This window comes from Musa acuminata, chromosome BXJ3-11 (genome assembly GCF_036884655.1).
Source record: "Musa acuminata AAA Group cultivar baxijiao chromosome BXJ3-11, Cavendish_Baxijiao_AAA, whole genome shotgun sequence".
Taxonomy (NCBI): Eukaryota; Viridiplantae; Streptophyta; class Magnoliopsida; order Zingiberales; family Musaceae; genus Musa; species Musa acuminata.
Genome location: NC_088359.1, coordinates 22,534,364 through 22,558,413, shown reverse-complemented (window position 1 = coordinate 22,558,413; position 24,050 = coordinate 22,534,364). Strand labels below are relative to the sequence as shown.

Below are 24,050 nucleotides of genomic sequence, written 5' to 3'. Positions count from 1 at the left end.
TCGCTCGCTCGCTCTGTCTTTCTCTTATATATCTTAAGAAAGAGGCACAATGATACAAGGTTGAACAAAGAAAAAGAGACAGCTCCATGGTCTACAGGTTCTATCAATAAACAATGGTGAGAGGGAACAGAAATGGATGACATGAGTGACTACCTACTCCAAGAACTGAAATCATAACTGTGCATGAGAGTGCGACAGAGGTTGGGTGTGGACATCCCAAGAGGGAAGGGGTGAATGCATGACGTGGGGACGAGAGGACACCGAAGGAAGACCCTAAAAAAAATTACGGGAACAGGAAGTCCCCAGATTGCGCTTGTCTTGGCCTTTTGTTTGCGAGGGCATCTGTAGTTGTCTAAGATTCTGTGTGACTCCTGCTTGGGGGCTACTCTATGGCTCTACTGTAGTATATTATATAAGAGGAAAGCTTTGTTGTGTACACTGCTGGATCATAGGCATATAATGGTTGTTGATTGCCATAATATAATAATAGTTTGGTTGATAATGGCAAAGGGTGTGAGTGTTAGTGTGTGCCACTTTGCCTTAGCACTACTAGCTTGTGACTCTCGAGTGGTGGTGCCACCATGTTGGGAGTCTGCTTCCCCCCTGTATTGTATTATAAGAGATGAAACGTTCATAGGTAACTCGATGCCCGTAGAAAGTGATTATAAGCTTCCTGTTGGTTTTCTTGGCAAGTGGTAGTGGCTGCAGAGCCTCAATATGTTTGCTGGCATGCATTTGAGATATGTGCTCTGGTGATGCACTCTACTACTAGAATTTCTTGGAATCTAAAGCTTTTCACACTTTCAATTGATAGACTAGCTAATTAGGTTGCTTCTAATAACAAATTTTAAAAACTAATCCAATTTAGGGTGCCATTTTTTACTGTGGATAAGGTATACTAGCTTTTTTAAAAGACAATGAAATGATGCTATCTTCATCAAGTTGTAGAAAGCTCAAAGCTTTGGGAGGGTATCCTTTTGAAAGTTTCTGGTTTGAGGAGATGTATTTTTCCAGTTCTTTTGCTTTACCTTCCTGTTTGATTTTTCTCTTGAATACCTCTGATACTCTGTTCTTCTTCTTCTTCTTCTTCTTCTTCTTCTTCTTCTTCTTTTCAATTGTTTATTGCTGTACCAATGCTTGACATGTAGTTTAAATTAAAATGCATTAATGACAGAATACTAGTGGATAAAATAAGACCGCAAAAGGATTTGGTTTAGACATTGTTTGAAAAAAGGAAGTGGTTTGTGCATCCACCCTTCCAGAAAAATGGATAGTGAGCATCGAAAGGCTTGAGAATGGCCACCAAAGTTTTAACATGTTAATCTTACTTGCTTTTAGATCAAGAACAGGAGTTTCCAAGTGAATTAGCCATGGAAGACAAGAACTCAACGTCCATTACTTTGACAGTAGGTTTGGCAAACCTATTGTTTGTAAAGAGAAGACAAGAATATCATCAACTTTGTTTCACCTTTATGCACATTCTGATGTGGTGAAGTCATCATGATTGACATTATGTTCACTTTGTTTCACCTAGTGTTTGCCTATGTCAAATCTATTTCATTATGTTCGTTTTGGACTCATTCAAGGAAGGGTCCACACCAGATCTCGCTTTTCCTTTGTAAGTTTTCACATATCAAAATTACATTTTCATGAAGGAAATCTAGCATAATCTTACTGAATACAAAGAGTCTAAAATATTCTCCATCGTTATCTCCATAAAAATAAAAAGAAAGTGAACTTCCAATCTCCTCCAGTCCAAACTCTTCTCTCAACGTTCAAGCACACACAACTGGCCTTCCAATTCCATGGTGATCTTATCCAATTACGATTAGATATGGATTGCATAGAAGATAACTATGTAAATATCAATTGCAAGTCTAGAATCATCAAACATAAAAAAAGGCTCACTTGAAATCTTTTGAGCTCCCAAGAAGAATCATGTTGACTGACTTTTATGGTTTATGAAATTTGTATGAGGAAACTATGGTTTCTATACATACGGTGTGAGAAACACTTGCTCCATGGAATATATATTTTGCTGTTACTGCACATCATCACCAATCATTCACTGATATCTGAATTCCTTGCACCTGAGCAGGCAATCTGGAGTCGGTTGTCTCTCCTAACATGGAGTTTGTTCTTTTCTTATCTTTCACAAGGAATCAGCCTGTTCAGCTTCAATATCCATGGGGTCATCAACTTCTCCTGTCACAGGTGGTGCCACCATCTGATAAAAGCACTTCACCTAGGCCTTGATCATGCCCTCTAAGAATCTTGTTAACCGAGAAGACCGCATTACAAGATTTTGCGAATCTTGAGTAAGGTCCACCAAGTTGTGCTCCCAAAGGAAAATGTATTGGTTGATTAGTCCTTATTCCAATATCTAATACATGATGACCTCACCATGCCTCTTAAAATATACATCACTGTCAGCCATCTTACTTTCTTTGAATTCTGTAAGAAGCCCCATCAAGACTGAAACCAAGAGGGTTGTATTAATAACTGCATAGATATCTTCTTTTAGACCAACTTGAGATCATGTTTACTATCCAAGCAATGAGGGAAGAGCCTTTTTAGTGTTATTTTGTATTCCAAGTGACATTACCTACTCCATTAGAAAAAAGAAGGAATTGTGCTAGGGTGGATTTCACCTAAAGTCATGTGAAGTGATTGTATAAGCATACTTGATTAATCAATGACCTAGAAACAAAACCTAACATGGTCTAGAATGTAAAAGTGTATCATAAGTATGAATTAATCCCATCATCTCAATTTAATATAGTTGCTATGTGGCCCGCGAAGTAAATTAACTCTTGTTGAGAAGACAAGAACATGCAGCTTAGAGCTTTATTTGCTTGCTTAGATATCCACCAAAGCAAACAACATGACGTAGGTTCGGATTACAAACGTCTAGAGATCACACTTAGATGCCTATTGAGAGGGTGACTAGGGTGGACTGGCAAAAGCTTTTGCAAACCAATCTTTGATCTTTGGAACCATTGGTGATCAGAAAAAGTATCGGTACTGCATTTGCTGTTGTCGATGATATTATATAATCAACCTCTTACCAAGGAAGGACATAACAGAGCTTTTGATTAAGAGAAGTCCTACCTTCTGATATATGTATGCTGCAACTTGCTTTGGTTGTTATTAGTAGTAACAACAGGCTTCAAATCATATTTCAACTTTTTGAGAGCTTCAATCGGTTGGCACCCTACTAATCACCCTTTTGTGCACTAATGTCAAACATACAGCTATCTAATCTATTTTAACCATTTCATTATCAACCTACACTTTTAAACAGTCCTCAACCAGATAGATTTTTCTGCGCTATGTTGCTCATTAAACAGAGACTTTATCTGGCTATTGCATTAAACGAAGTTTTTCTTTTCTTTTTACTGTTCTGCAATTTCCTTGTTGAACACTAGACAGGTTTCTTGGATCTTTGGAGAACATAATTTTTAGTTGATTATTATGGATTCTTTAAGTGATCCAATCAAAATCACCTAATGTGCACCTTAGTATGAAAAGTTGGGTCATTTCAAACAAAAGGTCATCAACTACCAATCTCCACCTAGAGATATTCCACCTTAAAGCAGAATCCACCCATCAAGGTGCAACATTTTCTATGGTTTTTCTGTTTGCTTAGATAACAATGTTAATTGCAAGCATATTTTTATTTTGACTTGACAAATACCTACCAATGAGGACATTAGTTTCCCTTTCATCCACATCTCCATCACCATCTTCTTCTTCATCCTTAATATTTTCCAATCAAAGTTCCGAAAGTCTTCTTTCAATACTTACGAAACTAATACAAGTGAAACTTAGTTACAATGCTCTGGCACAACCATGGTTACTGAAAGATGAAGAATTACCAGACAACAGTGTGAACTGCTGATCAAAATTAGAATCAGGAAGTGCAACACCTACTATCTCGTTGATGGTGTTGCTATGTAAATTTGACTTAGGAGATCATCAATCCAAATAAATAATTCCTATATGTTTCTAGGGATTGAGCTGGCACATGAAGCTGGATGTGTCATGGATTCATTAGCTGACAATTAAGCCCGAAGGCATTTGATCAAGGATTAAGACATTTAAATACTAAAACAAAACCAGATGCCAAACCTGATAAGTAACCTAATAGTAAGCCTAGGCCAGTACTGAGTTGTTGCATTGGCTCTTTTCGGGCATCCCTTTCCAATGAAAATAGTCTAAGGTCTGCACCTACTGCTAATTGAGGCCTGTTTTAAGCCCATTACCACAGCTTTGCCAAACCCTACCTGGACTCTGCACCTGATATAGTTGTGCCAGTTCTGAACAGGACAAACATCAAACATCCAAATAATAGTAGCTATGTTAATTGTTTTGAGTAGCTAGAGTTCAAAATATAGTTGATGGTTATGCACCAATTTATTCCTGATGTGTCCTTAATATATATTACAATTTCATTTTAACAGCTTAATGCTAAATAACTGATTCCTGATGTGACATTAATATATATATTTCAATTTGATTGTTACAGGTTAATAATGCTAATAAGTTCTATTTTCCGGAATGCTGGATCATATATATCATGCGATAAAACAATGTAATATGTCTTAAGAATTAAGAGAGAAGCAGAAGAAAGTACTGACTACTTAATGGATGATTTGCCTAATGCCTTGTGTCCACATGAAGGGAGATTGTTCTCGTCAAAGCTCCATGAGACAGAGAAAACACCCCCTCTCTTAATAGCTTAACTGACTTGGTTGGGATGATTCAATATTCTCAGCAAATTCCATGATGCCTATACATCTTAAGCTTTATTAGCATGTGAAAAGAAATTTAGAGTTTCTTAGTTCTGTTACGTGCTATACGATGATCAAGCAGTTGATAATAGTTCTGCAAATTGAAGAAGAAGACAACTGGAGATTAGCTAAGAATGTAGAGAAATGGATAACGGAGTTCACATAGTTGCTGTACATGGTTTCATGGCAACAAGAGCAAGTAAAAATGTTCACATAAAAGGAATGCAGAATTACAAGGAATGATCAAACAATCTGAACTCAACCAATCTGCTCACAATCTACCACGCGGCACTACTCAAAACCATACTTCTTATCTACCGCATTATATGCAATGATAGGAAGGACGGTAAGTATATTGGCACACAAAGAACGAGGACAAGTAAGCTACCAACCCCTCCATGTGGTGGTGCGACCCCGAAAACTCTTGACATTACCACCTTTGCCTTGCTTATCTTCCTCATGAATTGCTGTCGATGCCACAATGGACAGCTCCGTCAGCTCCTTGAGGCATGAGTAGCTCCTCCTCGCGGCGACCAATCCGCTACCCATCCTATTCATCGCAGCTTTGGGTGCCACCGGCGGCGGGGGCGACGGTGTCATGGATGTCTCCATGGGCTTCTTGTTCTCCTTCCTGCGTGCAATGGAGAAGTCGGTCACGGAGCGCGTCAGCGACGAGTTAGCCGTCGGCATCTTGGTAGGTGTAGTGAACGTAGGAGCCGGTGATTCTGCTCCCGTTCTTCTTAGCTTCCGGTCTCTCAGCGCCGCGTAGGTCGAGTACATGGGTCCTCGGCGCAAGGTGTGGGCACTGTAGGAACCATTACTGATGTCATGGAGGAGGTGGTTTGGATATGGATGTCTGAGCTCCGTCATTGTGGTGGGTGGCGGATGGATTGAGCTCTTCGGACATCTTGCTCTTGGTGTGGGAGTGGAAGTAGGAACGGTGGCCGACCATCCAACGGTCGAATTGGACCAAAAAGTCTGGAACGAAATCTGAAAGGGAGGCAAAGTGGAGATGAGATCAGCGGCCTTCCAACGGCCAAGTCTTCACGTACTCTTAAGGAGGAAGTAAATGGGAAGGGAGCGTTACTTGACTAATCTTTTAATTAGAATTCCCTGTTGACTTTTTTTATTTCTTTATGATTATAACTATAAATTGCTATTTTTTTATCGATTCATAGTAAATTTGCATGTGTGTGTGTGTGTATATATATATAAAACTAGTTTAGTAAGAAAAAGTAAATAAAAATATTAAATGTCTAAAATACCCTTTTTCTCAAAAAGCTTCTTTGACTTTTTTTTTTAATTTTTTTTAACACAACATCCCTATTTTTAATTGTTATAGAGAATCCCTATTTTCAGTTGGACAAAAACTACAACAGACTACATTTAATTCCACATATATCATTCATGATTAGAATAAAATATTTATATTATCAACATTAATATAATAAGAAAGTGGATGAATTGGCCTTTCCTATACATAGTAATTAATCCCTTCTGAGTTTGACCCTTGAAATTTGCTCAAATCTGTACTGCAAGGATTCAAATTTTAACTATTTCTCGGTCAGAATCAAAGCTGCATTGCATTCATTTGGCACATTTTGGGACATCAACTGCAACTGTTCCTTTGTTCTCTTCTCATATTTGACAGTCATACATATGTTATAAACACATAAATAACAAGCATCACACATGCATATCATATCTAAAATTTATATATAATAAAATATGCTCATCTGTATTTGTACTGGCATGGATCTCTCAGCCTATCGCATGCATGAATTATTAGTGTTCATACCTACGAATGATTTTATTTTAGTTTAACATGCTTTGTATTATGTATGTGACATTTCAAAATTACATACATTAAACATATCACGGTAAATTGATCGTCTTATGACCTCTTTAATAATTTATAATCATATAACATTGCATATGTATAATAAAAATGTAAAACTCTAATCCAATGTAAATCATAGCATATATGTGCAAGAATATATCATAGTACATGTAATAGAAAATATACATTTATAAACTTTTACACTGTATACTATAAAATAAACATACACTCTTATACTCACTGCATTATAACATATATGTTCATCATATATTATAAAATATATATGGATTCCAACATCCCAAGTCAAAATATATTCATGCACTCTTATATTATACATTATGATAAATATATGCACTGTCACACGGTATGGTATAATATATTTATATACGTAATATATTTTTATTTATATTATTATTTATGTTTATACAATCCATGCATTAACATCGGACTTATACCTAGATAACAATGATCATACTATTCAAAACATACTTTTAAAAATATATTATGAATATACATAAAAATATATAATCACTATTTTATAGTAAATCAAGTGCAGAAGAGCTAAGTGATGCCAAATTTGGAGCACACACGATCATGCATGCTATGCCTAAATTAAGAAACCTATATCTTAAAACACTAATACTTCCTAATATAAACTATAATTTGTAAAAAAAAATTGATAGAATCTCCTCCAAAATATACTATACTCAATCTTTAATTTAAATTTCAAAACTAATTTACTTATAACTGAATTAAATGTTAATACTAAATTACCTACAACTTAATTTATAATCCATGGCATAGTTGTGGTTATTAATTACTATAGTTATGTGATGTGGGAATGTAGTTATCATATGTGGCATGAGAGTGTATAGATATGTGATGACAAACGATGTATATATATGTATATATATGTTATGATGTGTGGTGTGAGAGTACACATATATGTTATGACATACAGTGTGAGAGTATATAAATATATTATGATGTGATATGTAAATTTATAAATATGTTATAATTATGTATTACATATATAATGACTTTCTTATGTGTTTCAATTATCTATTAAATAGGTGAATCAAAACTTCACATATTTATTATGTAATTATTATGTTATGAGGTTATACGTTTCTAATGAAGTCATAACAAGATGAGTAAATCAAAACTTCACATATTTCTAATGAGGTTATACGTATCGACCCATATCATTATGCAACTTTATTTACAAGAACATCTCCAAAGTATTAGCAAATAGAATGCAAAAGGTAATACACAAGATCATTAGCCCAAATCAAGCTGCTTTCATCAAAGGGAGAAGTATACATCACAACATTTTGCTTGCTAATGACTTGGTCAAAGATTTACATTCAAAAGCAAGAGGGACAAAAATATGTTTTAAAGCTGATTTACGGAAAGCTTTTGATTCAGTTAATAGGAAATTTATCTATAAGGTGCTCCTCGATATGAACTTCCCACAGCAATGGGTTAATTGGATTCAATCTTGCCTGGAAACTCTAAAGTTTTCGATACTCTTTAATGGCTCACATATTGGTTTTTTTGGGAGCATGAATGGCATCTGACAAGGTGATCCACTCTCTCCGTATCTCTTTACTATTGCGATGGAAGGACTTAGCTGTATGTTGGAACATGCAGTCTTAAATGGCAACATTAAGGTACCCAATGCTGGCTCTATTCATATATCACATATAACATTTGTAGATGATTTACTTATCTTTCTCCAAAATGATCCAACTTCAGTAAATAACCTGGCTACTATTATGAATGACTTTGGTATAGTTTCTGGACTTCAGTTAAATCATGCGAAAAGTAAAGTATATATGAGCCCTTACGTTGAGGATAAGGTCTTTATTGCACAAACTTTGGGGGTTAGTGAGGGAAGCCTGCCAGTTCCTTATTTGGGTCTCCCGCTCATATCCACAGGCATTCACAAAACCCACTGTCAGCCTATCCTGCAAAAAATAAAGAATATAATTTCTTCTTGGAAAAATAGGCTTATATCAAAAGCAGGATGACTCGAACTCATCCGTTCTGTATTGCACTCCTACTCTATATATTGGTGTAATGCATTTCTTCTGCCTGTTGGACTTCTCCAAGATATTGAACGGTTATTAATGAACTTCTTCTGGAATGACACAAATGATAAGGCAATGCATATGGTAAATTGGGATAGCATTTGCAAACCGAAAGATGAAGGGGGGCTAAACTTGAGAAATACTAGAGATTGGAATCAAGCATGCCTGGTACAACAATTGTGGGATCTTTTGCAAAACAAATGTTCCTTATGGTCACAATGGGTTTCTGCTAGGTATCTTTCAAAGGAATCAATCTGGGAAATTTCAACAAGAACATACCACTCTGCTTGGAAAGGAATTTTAAAGGCAAGGAATTGGCTAATCAAACACATTTCTTATGCAATCTCTTCTGGAACTAGTACTAATATGTGGTACGATCCTTGGGTGAATGGGAAGAGTATATTTCAATTATATGGCGACAGAATACGAAAAGATCTTGGGGCTCTCAAAGATTGGAAGGTTTCCGAGTTCATTGCTAACGGTACCTGGTGTCTCCCTAGTCCTATTTCTCCCGAAATGTTATCACTTTGGCCGACTATCATAGCTATTCCAATCAGGAACAACTCTTCAGATATACTTATTTGGCCTCATGACAATGGCAAATTTAGTGTCACATCCGCATGGAATCAAATTAGGCAAAGAAATAACAAGTGGGTCCCAAGCAGTTGGACATGGGATCGACCGGGATCACAAAGACACTCCTTATGTACATGGCAGGCCCTTCTCAATAAACTACCTACAATAGACAATATGAAAAGAAGAGGTATCTATCATGTTAACCGATGCTCCCTTTGTTTGCAACAAGAAGAAACTGTTGACCACCTCTATTTTGCTTGTGCTTATACAAAATGGATATAGAAGGAGATTCTCCAGCGATTTGAACTCAATAGACTACCGCAACCAAATTTGCACCAAGAACTAGGCGACCTTATGTAATGTTTCTCAAGAAAAGGGTCACTTACACAACTGGCAAAGGTTACTTTCAGATGCGCTATTTGGTGGATGTGGAAGGAGAGATGTAATAGAATCTTTGAATGTCAACACACAAACAATGCTCAGCTCTTGAAAGAGATTATTAGAGACTCAAGATCCTGTATGGAGCATGATCTCAAAACCGAGCACTTCACCCGAAGAGAAAAAGATATTTTTATCAAATTTAATTTTGCTATTAGCTAAAGATCTTGGGAATGATGCCAAATAATATACCCACAGGTAGTTATAGTCTACAGCATGTGTAGTCATAACTATCGCATTCGCACTTTATGAGTTACTTGGCTTTGTCTATGACTTGTATAGATAAAGCTATTTGTAGAAACTTTACACATAATCAATTTACTTTTACTTAAAAAAAAAAAGATGAGTTTAGCATTAAATATGTTATATGCATGATTTCTTACATATGTGTTATTATATATATCATATATCAAGATGAGTTTAGCATTAAATATATACTTAATTAAAGTTGCATAGACTTATATTTACCAAGTCATCACTTATTTTATATATATATATATATATATATATATATCATATTTTACATATAAGGACACTAGTACCCCATTTAAATGATGGGTAAGAAGGTGAACTAGTGTGAGCTCAATGCTAATGTAAATATAGACTATGACGTATGAACATTTTTGGGTGTATAAATTTTGAACATAATATGCATATATGTTATTCTTTTGATTATGTATTTACAATTATGTACAAATATTAAAAATCATTGTGTATAAGGCAAATCATGTTAATTTATTTAGTATGTTAATATGTTTCAAATTTATCTTTTTTTACTATATTATTTTTTATGACAATAATAAACTAAAAGGTGATATTTTATTTTTAATTAATATGTTAGGTATGTGTGAAACTAGGAATATGATATTATAAATGTAAAGCATATTCATTTTTATCCAGAAAAGGTAAAATTTCTTTCAAGCATGGGATATATTTAATGAAGCCCTAGTTAACCAATTTTCGTATTTTTGGCCCTTTAAAACATCTATCTTGCGTTAATTAAACTCTCAATAGGCTATTTTGTATTTTTATTAAATTTAAGGTTAAATTACAAGGTTTTTTTTAATCTAAAACTTTCATTAAACGTTCTAAATGTATATTTTTAAAGCTTTAAACACGTATTTTTTATTTATTTCAACACTTAAAAGTTTTAAATTATGTTATTTTTTAATTTTACTAATTCACAAACAACTTGAATATTATTTACTAATATTTTCTGAGATTTTAAGAAAATAATATATAAAGATCCAAGTTACATTGTTTTAGATTGAGTTATAGTACTTATGGGTCCTATCTAGTGTATCTCATGTTTTTTAAAAATTCTTAAAAATTTAGATATCTTGGAATTGATATAAATAATATATATATATATATATATATATATATATATTATACCTTCAAAATATATATATATATATTTTTATTTCAGTACTTAAAGCTTGTAATTGTACCCTTATGTTTTTTTAATCATAATTTATATATTTTAGAATATTTATATTTATAAATTTAATATTAACTTATATTTATATTCTATTAATATAAAAATATCATTTATATTAGATTTACTTAAGTTTTGGGCTAGTTAAACTAATTAAATTAAATATATTGATTAATTGAAATAATTGGTGGTTCAATAGAATGAGTTGGTTCAATATAATGGCTTTCAAAAGGAATGAAGGAGAAGAAAAGACAATGGATTGCCCAAATATGGGTTTTTTACCAAAAAAAAAAGATAAAAACAAGGTGTTGCGGGAAAAAAAGATAAAATTAGAGGTTTTTTTCTTACACTTTTTCTTTTATGAAAAAAAATAAAATAATACTAGTTTGTTAGTATTTTAGATAATGATAGTTAACTTACTAAGATTATATATATATATATATATGTATGTATATATATGTATATATATATATCGATTTTTATAGAAAACACTTATATTTTGGGTATTTCCCAAACACTATCCCATATTAGTTTTCCTCAAAAAATATCCATTAATTCAAAAACTATCCAAAGTATCCTTTCTCTTTCATTTCCTCTATTCCACTTTTGTTGTCATATGTGGTGTTGTCATTGCTGCCACCGCTCGCCCTTTCTCCCTTCCCCAGTCTTTACCTCTCCTCTCCTTCCCCATATATATATATTTCTCTCTCTCTCTCTCTCTCTCTCTCTCTCTCTCTCTCTCTCTCTCCTTGTTTTCCTTCTCATTCTCTATAATCCATCCTCTCATCTCTCTTCTTCTTCCTCGTAGACAATAAATGACGGACGACAAATGACGATGATAGAGAAGGAATAATTTACGTATTTTTTGAATTAGAGATATTAGGATCTCTATTTAAAAAAAATAAAGGTACCCTCAATCACTCCTTTTGTTTTTCAAACCCATTTTATTGAACTAATTAATTTAAAATATGATAATACTTTTCATAATAATATTCAAATGGTTTTTATCTCAATGTTGAGGTAAATTCATCTTAAATTGAGTAAAATAAATGAAAACCATAAGTTAACTCTTTTAAAAGACTGAAATAAATAAAATATGCTTATTTTAATGATTTAAAAATAGAAAAATTATAATTTGGCCATTTATAAGTTGTTTAAAATGTTTCTTAAAAAATTGAGAAATTTTTTAAGAAAAAGTAAGACGTGAGTTATGTTATTTTTGAATGATATTATATATATTTTTTAATATGGCCAAGAAATACTTAATCATCTTAAAAAATAGTGTAACTCATGTCTTCAAAAATATTTTTATATTCTTAAAATCTTAAAAAACTTATATAATAATATTCGAGTTTTTTTTTACCAAAGTTATTATAAATTCACCTTAAATTGGGTAAACAAAAAAGCTACAATTTTTCACTTTTAAAGAGCTGAAATAAATAAAATATACTTATTTGAATGCCTTAAAAATATAAAAAAATGGTTATTTAAACATATAAGTTATTTACAAGGTTTCCTAAAGATTAATTTTTTTAAAATGGTGGGATATGAGTTTTACTGTTTTCGATAATGGGGTTATCTTTTTCCCACAAAGCGTCGTTTCATTAAAAAAAAAAAAAGAAAGAAGTTTAGCTCATATATTCGAAATTTTTATGAAACATTGAAAATATCTAATGAAACCCTAATTGATAATTTTTTCTTCTTCTATGTTTAGCTATTAAAAGATCTAATTTCAATTAATTCAGCTCTTAAAAGTATATAATTTTTATTTTTTTTATTTTTATTTTTATCAATTTAAGCTGATATTATAAATTTTGAGTTCACTCAATAAAATAAATTTCAAAAAGACAAAGGAGTAATCGATACCTTTTGTCCTTTTCTGAAACTGAGGACTTTGCAGAGAAAAAGATGAAAACATGTTCTGAAAAAAAATGAAATTAGGGGATTTTTCAAGGAAATTTATCCTATAAGTAAAACAATTTAAACCCGAAAAAGTACGGGTCTTATTTGGATCCGGGTTTCGGGTTCTCAGGCCTATCGACACCCGCGTTCGCAAGCAGTCTCCATTTCGCCCTGTTAAATCTTGGAGCTTCGCAAGCAGTCTCCCAAATCGGCATAATCCCCTCCGCAACCATTAATCTTAGTTCATCGTTCGGTCACATCTCTTGCCTGTGGCAACTACGACGGCGACGACGTGAAGAAGGCCGACGGGCGGGCGGGTGGATCTGGTGCGTGCCATTCCCACCACCATCGTCTCCCTGGAGTTCGTCGTCGAGGGACAGAAGAAGCGTAATCAGGTAGGTACTCATGATCTCTTCATCGCATCCTGCTTTGATTTCTGCATATCCTCGTTGTTTGATTTGGTGGTGGGGTGGCGTATTAGGGTTTCTGCTCCCCGTTCCTGATCACACGAGCACGCTCCCCCGTTTGGATTTGGGGGTTTCTGCCCCTTTAAACCCGTTTGAATCGCAGAACCCGAATCCGCTCTTCGAGTCTGGGTTCGAACCGTGTCCCTCAACCGGTCCGGTCGAACCACCTGCGAGCTCCTCTTACATCTTCTCTCCCATGGCATCTTTCGCGACGTCCCTCCCCTCTTTCGAGTTCGATCGCGAAACCCTAAGCCTCGATCCGAAGAACCCTTTTTTCCTTCTCTCTCTTCCTTTCTCTCCGAAAATTCCTTCGGGCACTGCCAAATTCTAACATCAATCTTACACCCTAGTGGCGGCTTCTTGCCTTTCTTCCAACTCCAAGCCCTAACCCTAGCACTAGCCCTAATCCCCCTTATTCGCTCTTAATTCCCTCTTCTCGATACTTGTCTGACCTTTCTGATTTGTTGTGAACACTGCTCGACGCCAGATAACGCTGTTTTCCTCCCTCCCACCTCCTACGAGGAAGGCCTTCGTCTGAACTACTGGATGGGGGTCTCTCATTCGATCTAATTGTTGAGTTTCGGTGGACTGCACGATTGGAGATCTTCAATTGGCCTGCAAAGGTCCTCCTTTTTGGCTCTGCTGTGATTTACGGGTGCAAAGATCTTGTTTTGAACTCTTAATCTCTGAAATTTATACCTCAGAATTGGGTCAATAGTGATTAAAAATCTGTTTGATGGACTCGAATGCTCCTGATTCGCTTTGTTCATGTGCTGTTAGTTGTTAGGATTGGATCTATGCAACTGCACTTGTTATCTAGTGCTAGTTGCTTTTGGAAGTGACAATGCAGGTTGTGTACTGAATGTTTTATTGTTTGTAATCGAAAAGGGTTTGTGCATGTTGTCAGGTAGCAAATTTGGTTCATGATGCAATGCATGGGGATGCTTGTTATCATTTTGCTCCTGACATTGGTCAATGGTTGTCTATCATCCTACAGTTGACGATGAGTTTTTAGTAAAAAGCAATTATTTTGATGAGGAACATTTGTGCTGTTCTCTAGGTAGCCGATGCGGATTTGTTGTTAGTTGTAGTGATTCTTAGCAATGAAAGTTTGATGTGTTAAGAAGCAATAATGATGATTAGCGCCATGCTTAATGATACTCTGAAAAAGAATTTTAATGAAATATGTGTTATGGCATTTTCAATCATGTCAGACACTAGGTAGTTGGTTTTGTATGGAAAGTCATGTGAAGATTTTGAGTAATTTTAATGTTCGAAAAGTTTTGTTCTGAAACTGGGAATATCAATTTCTATGGAGTATATATGATTAGAACTCATTTTTTGAAGTCAGTTAAGATCTTGAAATTTCCTGCCTCAATTTGTAATCATTGTGTGGCACAGAATTTACTGTTTATGCTTACTTACGCCAGGCATCTCTTATGCCAATTTTATAATATAAGAGTTACTCTATGTTGTGGCCCGATCTTCCTCATCGTTAGGTCTCATCTTACTCTTGACTTGGGAAGTCCTCTTTCATTTCATAAAGTCCTCCGTCTTTTAGCCCTAATGGTGATGGTGAATTTGCAACCTAGGGCATCGTTCAAGTCATGGAAACAACCTCTTTATATTTAGAGATAAGGATATGTACATTGAGCCTACCTAGATCCCACATAGGTGAGAGTCTCTTGCACTGCATATGCTGTACTAAAATGGATTGTGTTCTAGGACACCGTTCATGCATTGCATACACCCTTTTGGTGATGGTGGATTTCATATGCTAAAATGGACTTAACTTGCTACCAAACATAAGCATTTATGGTTACCAACTGGATATCCTCCGAGAACAATCTTGCATGGTAGGTATGAGGTAGCTTGAGCGAAGCATCATATAAATATTTAGCCATTCTTCATAAATGGGAAAAGGGTCAGCCTGTTTTAGCTCAAGTCCTTTGTGAACTTGACAAAAGTACTCGAGTGATGCTGGTGGGAACTATGCTAGTGACAAAACTTCTTTCTTGAAGTCTTGGGGCCTCCTTTCCAGATTGTTCCTTTTATTTTCTAACACATTCTAATGCTATTCCTTGGAAACATGATTGTTGGTGGACTACTGTCCAGATTAACTGGTCAACAAAGTGTGAGAAGTTAACTCTTTTCCAGTAAGAATTTTAAAAGGGCTCTCGTTTGATGTAGAGCTTTGTTATATTGAAATTTGGCTACATCCATACGTTTCACCAACTTATGAGGTAGCTATTCCATGCCTCAGTTTGCTAGTCTCTTGTGTCATTTGTGATAGATAAATCTGTAGCTACATAAGTTTTCCACTACATTTGTTCCTTTTCTTTTTCTTCAAATGGGGCCTATGGATGCAACTACTAAACAAGATGAGTCAATTAGGGTTGGCGAATAGAGGAAGGCCTAAAACAATTCATTAGAAAAGATACTTGATTTCTCTAAGGTTGACCAGTAATATTGCTCTTGCTCCGGCTCAAATGGCAGGAAAAGATCCATGTAGTGGATCCCAAAGTTATAAATTGAAACCATACTGATGGTTGTTGTCGACCTTTTTCTTATGCACCATAATAGGAAAATTGAGCCCCAATTACTTTATATAGTTTAATTTAGCATTTTTGCATTTTTTTAACCATCTCATGCAAGAATAAGCATAAGTAACAGGAAATGTCACATTTTCTCTCTCCTGTTGCTGATTAGTTGAAATATCATGTAGGAATAAGTGTACGTAACACAAAATGTTGCATTTTCTCTCTCCTGTTGTTGATTAGTTAAAATATCATGTAGGAATACACATAGGTAACACAAAATGTCACATTTTCTCGCTCCTACTTATTATTATTCAAAATACATTTGGAAAACAACCACATTTTTTATTCATTTTTTTTATATAACAATGTCTCTTCTGATAGTGAGATTGTAGTAATTCTAAACTTGTGGTTTTAGTGGTGCATCAAATTTTATTTTCACAAGCACATAGTTGTATTCATTTTCTATAACGTGTCCATTGCTTTCATATGTGCTACTTGGTCAATTTATTCCTTTAAGCCAGGGTTTTTAATTTTGAATGATATCACCCGTACCGAGCGGTATGTACGGGTCCGCCAACAGATCGGTACGTAAGCCGCCCGCTACCGAGCGGTACCGTTGATCGGGGCTATTTTTGTCCCTTTACCACCCGAAATCGGTCGGTGACGGTCGATCGTTGTTGCTTGCTACCGGGCGGTATTAGCCAAAGGAAAAGGAAGAAGAGGGAGAAGAAAAGGGAGAACCTGGAGATTCGACGCCTCTTTCCCTCGACGATCTCGATTCGTCGCCGCCCTCCCTTGCTGGACGTCGCAGATGAGATGCCGCCTCCTCCTCGTCTAAGGCGACGAGGCCTTGGTGTTGTCGACGACTTCTCCTAATCTGCGCGGGGAGAAGAAGCCTCGGCGTGGGGAGAAGAAACCTTGGCGACGTTGCCGAGGCTTTCCGGGGAGACCTCGGCATCGTCGGTGACTTCTCCTAATTCGCACGGGGAGAAGAAGCCTCGGCGTGGGGAGAAGAAACCTCGACGACGTCGCCGAGGCTTTGCAGGGAGAAGAAACTTCCCGTGAAGAAACCTCGGCAACATCGCTGAGGCTTCGAGGTTTACTTCTCCCCACGCGGGGAGAAGAAACGATGTGACGTCACCCCTTTTTGTATTTTTTAACTTTTATTTTTTTAATTTTTTAATTATATATATATATATATATATATATATATATATATATATATATATATATATATATATATATATATATATATATATACTGAGCGTACCGCTCGGTATACTCGTACCGTACCGAACTGAACTCGATACTCTAGTAGGGTACAAAATTACGAATCTTGCTTTAAACAACTTTATTGCTTCCTTTTATTTGGATTTCTGCTGCTCTGTAAAACATTTGAGTTTGTTTTGAGGATTTAAGCTTCAATTGCTGCCCATATTACTTAGATTAGTGTGATTGTTATGTTTCATTCATAGCATTGAGTTGCAAAAGTATGTGTTCTGAGCTACATGTTAATGTACATGAAAACGGAAAGCATATGACTTAACCATTTATCTCATTGGTATATGTCCAAATAAGATTATAAGATTAAGGAATCTAATTTAATATTTTATGATTGATCTGTGTTTTCCATGCTTTTTCTATGTAGTACATTCTCGATAGCGTGCTATATTTTTGTAGCATGCTGGCTTCATTTCAAAGTAGCAAATCAGAGCAAACTTAGTTCATTGGTTCATGCAGTCTGAATCTGTTTGTTCTGCTGGCCATAAGCTAATATTAGCTGAATGCCAAAACCCAAGAATCTTGAGATCATTACATAGCCTTTAAGGTATCCCTGTTTACCTTTCTGATGTGGAACAGAAGTTACACTTTTTCTATATCTCATCAGTTTGTAGATTCTGTGGGTTGTGTAGTTATGGCAAACCTTTTGGCAAGCCTTTTAGATTTATCCCATTGAACTATGTACTATGTGGCAGTTAGCTAGTCCTACGGTAGAAGTATAGAGCAATACACTACATGTGTGCATTTGGATTCTTTGGATATAATATTACTTGTTTTTCTTTATAGTTTATTGTAATTATCTATAGGTATTTAAGCCTTTGGCACTTTGTTTTTTTCCTTTGCTTGTGATTATTGGATCATCATTTATTTTTATTTTTTCTATTTACATATCTTTGACATTAATCTTCTTTTGGTTTGCAGAACTTCTGTGGAAATGTCTGAACTACTGTTTGAGCTATTTCTTTCCTGATGCGCCAAAAGGCATGAGATACAAGTACGCATAGGCATAGCCCAAGGTTTTCTCTTTTGCTAAATGCAGAGATCACGCCCATGGGAGGTGTTGTAGATTGTGGACTTGGTGTAGACACCAAAACTTCACCACGTCATGCATCAATCGAGAAGGCACAGGCTGAACTTCAGTATGTTGATAATGACACAAATTTATGTTATGAGCGCAGTCTTTAGATTCCTAGACTTATTTAACTTTCTGTAATAACTACAGGAAAGAATTTGACTTACGTGAAGAGCGTAGAAGGGAATTGGAATTTCTTGAGAAAGTAACTCCACATCAGTATCTTAGTGCTTGTTGATCTGTCCTGCTGATTTTATCAATTTGATTTTTACCTTTCAACATTTTTTTTTATGTTGTCAACCTCTTCTGATTGTTGTAGGGGGGGAATCCATTGGATTTTAAATTTAGTCGTGCAGCTTCAGGCAGTGTACAATCTACTTCTTATACAGATCAACTTGCTGAGCCATATGTTACCAGGTTTTGTTCATTGACCGATTGGAGTTAAAAAAAGATCTGTTTACTATTAAACATAAATTTCTAATATCTTTCATGCTTCTTTTTTTGTGGTTTTGCTTGACAGTGAAGCAAAAGGTAGCTTCACATTGGCTGCTTCACCACATGGAGATTCCGTTGAAAGCAGTGGGAGACCTGGAGGTTCTATTGGTCGTGAACCTAATATTGGAGACAATTTATTGCTTTTGGATGGGAAAAACAACAAGCATGGGGAGAAAAATGCTAAACATAAAGGTAAAAGAGGTAGTGTTGTTCTTTCAGAACAATCTTCTCAAGTTGATGGTTCTCATAATGTGAAAGAAACAGAAGACTCTGTTATTTTCCGTGTTGGGGCTAAAAGTCAGGCATATGCCCGGCGTAATAGATCCAGAGTCAGTCGTGATTGTGCCAATTTAGGTTTAACTGATTCCAGTTCTCGTCATGGCAATAAAGCATCCTTTATGTCTTCCTACATGCCTTGTCCTAGGGTTACAAAAGGGTCTGTATCAGGACTGCCAGTAGAAGACCATGCTGTATCTTCCATTTCAAACTCAAAGGCAGCGAGCCCGGAAGGTATTATACCAAAGGCTTTAAATACAGATGGTCTAGTCGATATGCAGCTGAATTTGGTACAAAATAATCACATCTGTGCTGACATGATGATAGATGGACTGCCTGAGGGTGGAAAAGTACTCAAGATTACTGAAAATGTTCAGGGAAATGACATCTGCGATCGACATTCATCTTTTGCTGAGAAAGCTTCTAATGGTACCTTACCACAATCCTGTGATATTATTGGAAAGGATGATGCTCTTTCAGTTTGTTTATCATCCAACCCTCTGGAGTTTAATGAGAGTAAGAAAGATCCGTGTGGTGCTGAAGTTATCAACAAATGTGGTATTCCAGAAAAAAGTACACATTGTTTCGATCATGATGATGATTTGAGTCATAAAACTTTTGTTGCTAACGCTACTACTGAAAACTTAAATGCAGATATCACAGAGGCAAATACTTGTGTAGATGGTACTTGTAACATTCATGAAAATACTGACGGTGATCAGTCTTTGATGTTGAGGACTGATGGTAGTTCAAATGGAGACATTAAAGACCAGAAAACAAATATAGGAATCTGGTCCATGCCAGATGACAGCACATTGAAAGAAAATAAGCCTGTTGATGCTGATGTCCCCATTACTGCTAATGATAGATCTAGGTCAGTTCAACCAGACGTCAACAATTCAGTTGTTCAGATTAATAATGAAGTATGTGACAGTAGAACTGAGATGCAGAGTGAAGTCACACCTATAACCAACGCTGAACTTGTGAAGCTGAATGATGAAATTATTTGTGAGGCAGAAAAGAATATGAATAACTTTGTAGGTGATTCAAATTGTACAAGGAAAGCTGGTATCGGAGCAAGCTTTCTGGTTTCCTCAACTTGCGAGTCTTCAGAAGCCATCCTTGTGTCTAAGAGCTCTGCATCTACTACTGAGCTTGAGACTTCTGCATTAGATCACAAAAAGGCACATGAAGATGCTACATTAAAAGAAGCCAGATTAATAGAGGTTTGTTCAGATGTTTTAATGGAATATGTTCCAAATAATGAGAACATTTATCATGAAAGTTCCTATCAATTTTCTTTCTCAGGCAAGGCTTAGAAGGGCTGCGGAGCTGTCAATCTCTTATAAAAGTTCAGAGAAGCGACAAAAATGTCATTGGGATTTTGTGCTTGAGGAAATGGCATGGATGGCAAATGATTTCATGCAGGTCCAGTATGAACTCCCCATACAGGATTTGATTATGTTGTCTATTTTTATTTTGTAGATTCAAATTTGCAATGGGTGGTTCACATTTAGATTTTTTGACCTATGTTTTTTTGTTGAGTTTGTTTCTACATTTTTCACGTGTTTTGATTTAGTTGTTATTTTTTTTGCCTATTTCCTCGTTCTTCTGTTTTATCCCTTAACTAATTGTATGTAAACAGGAGAGGTTGTGGAAGATTTCAGCTGCTGCCCAAGTTTCTCGATGGGCTTCTTGTGGTCAAGAAAAGTTTGAACAGGTAAACATATGGCGCAAGCAGAAAAATGTTGCTAGAAGTGTGGCCAAGGCTGTTATGCATTTCTGGAATGAAGCTGAGGTCATTCATACTGGTGACATGGCACCTAATGCAGTGCATGACAAGTGTGAATCAGATAGGCTTAGGCTATCAAATGTCAATGGGACTGAGGTAGAGAGAAACCAGGTTAGAAATTGGCACTAGATATTCTTATGTTGGTAATATTATGGAAGTGGAATCTGAGTAGGGATGACATGGTTCATGCTTAATACTCTGAACATTACCTTGTTGCAGAAGCTAGCTTTTGACATCTTTCTACTTTCAGTTAAGTTGTACTTCACATGTTTACTTCGGAATATCTTTTGGGTTGTTTTTCTTGTATGTTTTTCTATTCTCAGATTGTTGGACTTCGTGAATTTTACTTGCATAACAGAATAGTTATATTTTCACAAAAATAATCCACATATATTTATGTTGTGAAAATCTGATTGCATGTTTTATATTTCTTGCAATTTCTGATTCTGTTTTTTATTTATTTACTTGAAATTTGTCAAAATATAATTCTTCTCCTCTAGCTTATAGTCTATGTTTATTGAAGTGTCACGAGAGAGGAATTTTTAATTGTATTTTTACTATTCAACACCCATGGCTTGTCCTTCTTTTAATGGTGTAACTAGGATTTGCCTCCTTTTCTATCCCATTTGGATTTATATTATCATAAATCTTTATAATTATATAAACATTTTAGTGCTTTTAAATTGTGAATTTAGTTTATGAAAAGTTTGCCGTAATATTTGATCCTTTTTACCCTTATGTGGATGTTCATTTCCAACACTTCACTCGTCAGGGATTCTAGATTTTTTGTATTGGTAAAATATCTATGATCATAATTATTGCTTAGTAGATAATGACCATTTTAGCATCTTAGGATGAAAAGAAAGTTTTTTGTTGTTTCACCAGCTTTGATGCTTAATTTGTAGCAGGAGTGTCAGATTGCTTCAAAAAGCATTTTGAAGGACTCAAACTTCATAGGATCAAACATTGCAGGTTGGCTAATAAATGGCTCAAAAAAATAGCTATATTGGATATGGAAACTCATCATACCTGCCAGGTTGAGTAGTTTTAAACCACTTATTTCTTGGTGCTTGGAGGTTAGCCTGCTTGGTTCCTTCATCAGATTTTACATAATTTCTGGTGAAATATGTTGTGCTTGTCCTAGAAGTTCTAATCTTCCTGTGCTGTTACATGATTCATTCGAAGTACAAATGAGGTTTTGTTTGGCTGAGCTACATGGCTTGGCAATCTTGGGTGTGGGTTAATCTACTTTATGAAATGTGTCTATTTTGGAGGGACGTAATGGCTGCAAGCAATTGAAGTCTTGGTTTCATTAATTTGAGCTAAATTAAGCTTGGAACTATGTTGTTATTTTCTTGGGATTATCAGATGATTTAGTGCTAATCTTTTAATGTCTGCCTTGGAAATCTTATAAGGGTCCCATTTAGAACTACGGTACACCTAAACTGGCTGGGAGATTAAAGTGATCAGGAATTAAGTTTTGGAAGATGTGATTTGATGGATTAGAGAAGTAAAATTTTATTATACAGTTTTCTCCATTTTAGCATCCTAGTTATGTTGATTAACTATGAATTTATCTTTGTTCTTGTCTGATACTTCTCACCCTTCTCAATTTGCCTTGCTCATGGCCTGACACCTCACCCTTCTCATTGTCATTCCCTGGTCATTCTTGGTTACTACTCTAAATCCTTTTTCTTTGCTGTTTATTGGTATAACAGCACACTGATTGCTATTTTCTTTTAAAAAAGGTTTGTAAGTGTCCTGTTCTTTTTCTGCAGCACCCTTATTATTGTCAATTATCTTTCTTGAACATCACTGTTCAATTAATAATAGCAGCTCTTTCTGCTAGAGATAATGGAGGTGGAGGAGGTGGTGATGCAGCATGGATGAAGAGGGTGAGAAAGAGAGCCGGGTTGAGAGAGAGAGAGAGAGAGAGAGGCAGAAAAAAAGAAAAAAAAAATGATGGTTGTCAATAATAAAAAATGGCGGCCGATGTTAGATGATAGACTGACCACCTAGTTCAAATTGAGACTCTCACCACCCAATAAGCCTGGTATGATGAAGTTTACTGGTAATACAGTTCATACAGGACCAAATTGGATGGAGCCGCTTGGTCTATATCTTGGTTGGCTATTACACCATGAAATAATGGTCTGTGGCAGCTGGTATGGGCACCATGTACCAGGTGCATATAGCCAAATCAGAGTTGTATTGGAATGTGAAGCATTTCATTGTAACCTATGATAGACATTGTAATGACATGATATGGGCACGCCGACATGACAAATCTTATATAAGTAGGTCACCACATGCATGGCCACGAGTGATACATGTATATTATCATATGTTACTGTAAATTTATACTTTGTATTATGTAGACAATCTATGATCAACATAAATAAAACTTATAAGAAGCATAGCAACCATTCATAGAAGTAGCAAATTTTCACAAAATTACTAGGTACACACATATAAACATTAAGGAGGAAGTCAAAAGTCCAAATTACACACAAGTCAATGTTCGATACCTTGAACTCTAATGTGGATGATTAAGTGTCTAATATGTATACAATACATTATTACTAATATATGTATACTGTACAAGTGTCCTATATGTTTGAACTACATGTTATGTAGTGCTGGTGTCCTTTGTCATGAATGTGGCAAACATTTTAAATGCTTGTGCTTCATAGATGCATGACTATAGACAATTAATTTACATTGATTATTCCTGGATGATGTCTGATATGGTTTTTTTTTTTCTGAGTAGGGTCGAGTTTCTGTACTGGATTATGCAGTTAAATTCCTGAAACATAATAGCAGCACAGCAAGTTATGCCATCTTGGCTGAAGCACCAACTGCTCCCAAGAGACAAAATGATGCAACCATTTTAAAAATACCTTGGGAAGATCCACTTTCAGAAGTATGAACTAGATTCTTTCCTATCATGTAGAGAAAATATTTCGTATGACATTTTGCTGTATCTTGGAATTGTACTTATGGAAAGTCTTCTTACATCATGCAAGTATTGTATTTATTGTACTTCT

The 24,050-nt window shown here is 35.4% G+C and overlaps 1 protein-coding gene across 6 annotated transcripts in view; it reads left to right on the top strand.

Annotated features, from left to right (window-relative positions):
- Window positions 1–13,245: 13,245 nt before the first annotated feature.
- The window catches only part of LOC103971365 (chromatin modification-related protein EAF1 B), a 33,791-nt gene continuing 22,986 nt past the window's right edge, over window positions 13,246–24,050 (top strand). For 2 of the 6 annotated variants that reach the window (XM_009385368.3, XM_009385367.3), the window contains exons 1-8: window positions 13,761–14,170; window positions 18,290–18,507; window positions 18,591–18,645; window positions 18,760–18,857; window positions 18,961–20,437; window positions 20,520–20,639; window positions 20,857–21,114; window positions 23,774–23,926. In XM_009385368.3, the coding sequence (XP_009383643.1) occupies window positions 18,419–18,507; window positions 18,591–18,645; window positions 18,760–18,857; window positions 18,961–20,437; window positions 20,520–20,639; window positions 20,857–21,114; window positions 23,774–23,926 (2,250 nt within the window). In that variant the 5' untranslated portion in view covers window positions 13,761–14,170; window positions 18,290–18,418. Of the gene's footprint in view, window positions 13,476–13,760; window positions 14,171–18,289; window positions 18,508–18,590; window positions 18,646–18,759; window positions 18,858–18,960; window positions 20,438–20,519; window positions 20,640–20,856; window positions 21,115–23,773; window positions 23,927–24,050 lie in introns of those variants that run through there. The other 4 variants (XM_065173634.1, XM_065173633.1, XM_009385366.3 and 1 more) reach the window with 3 other exon arrangements.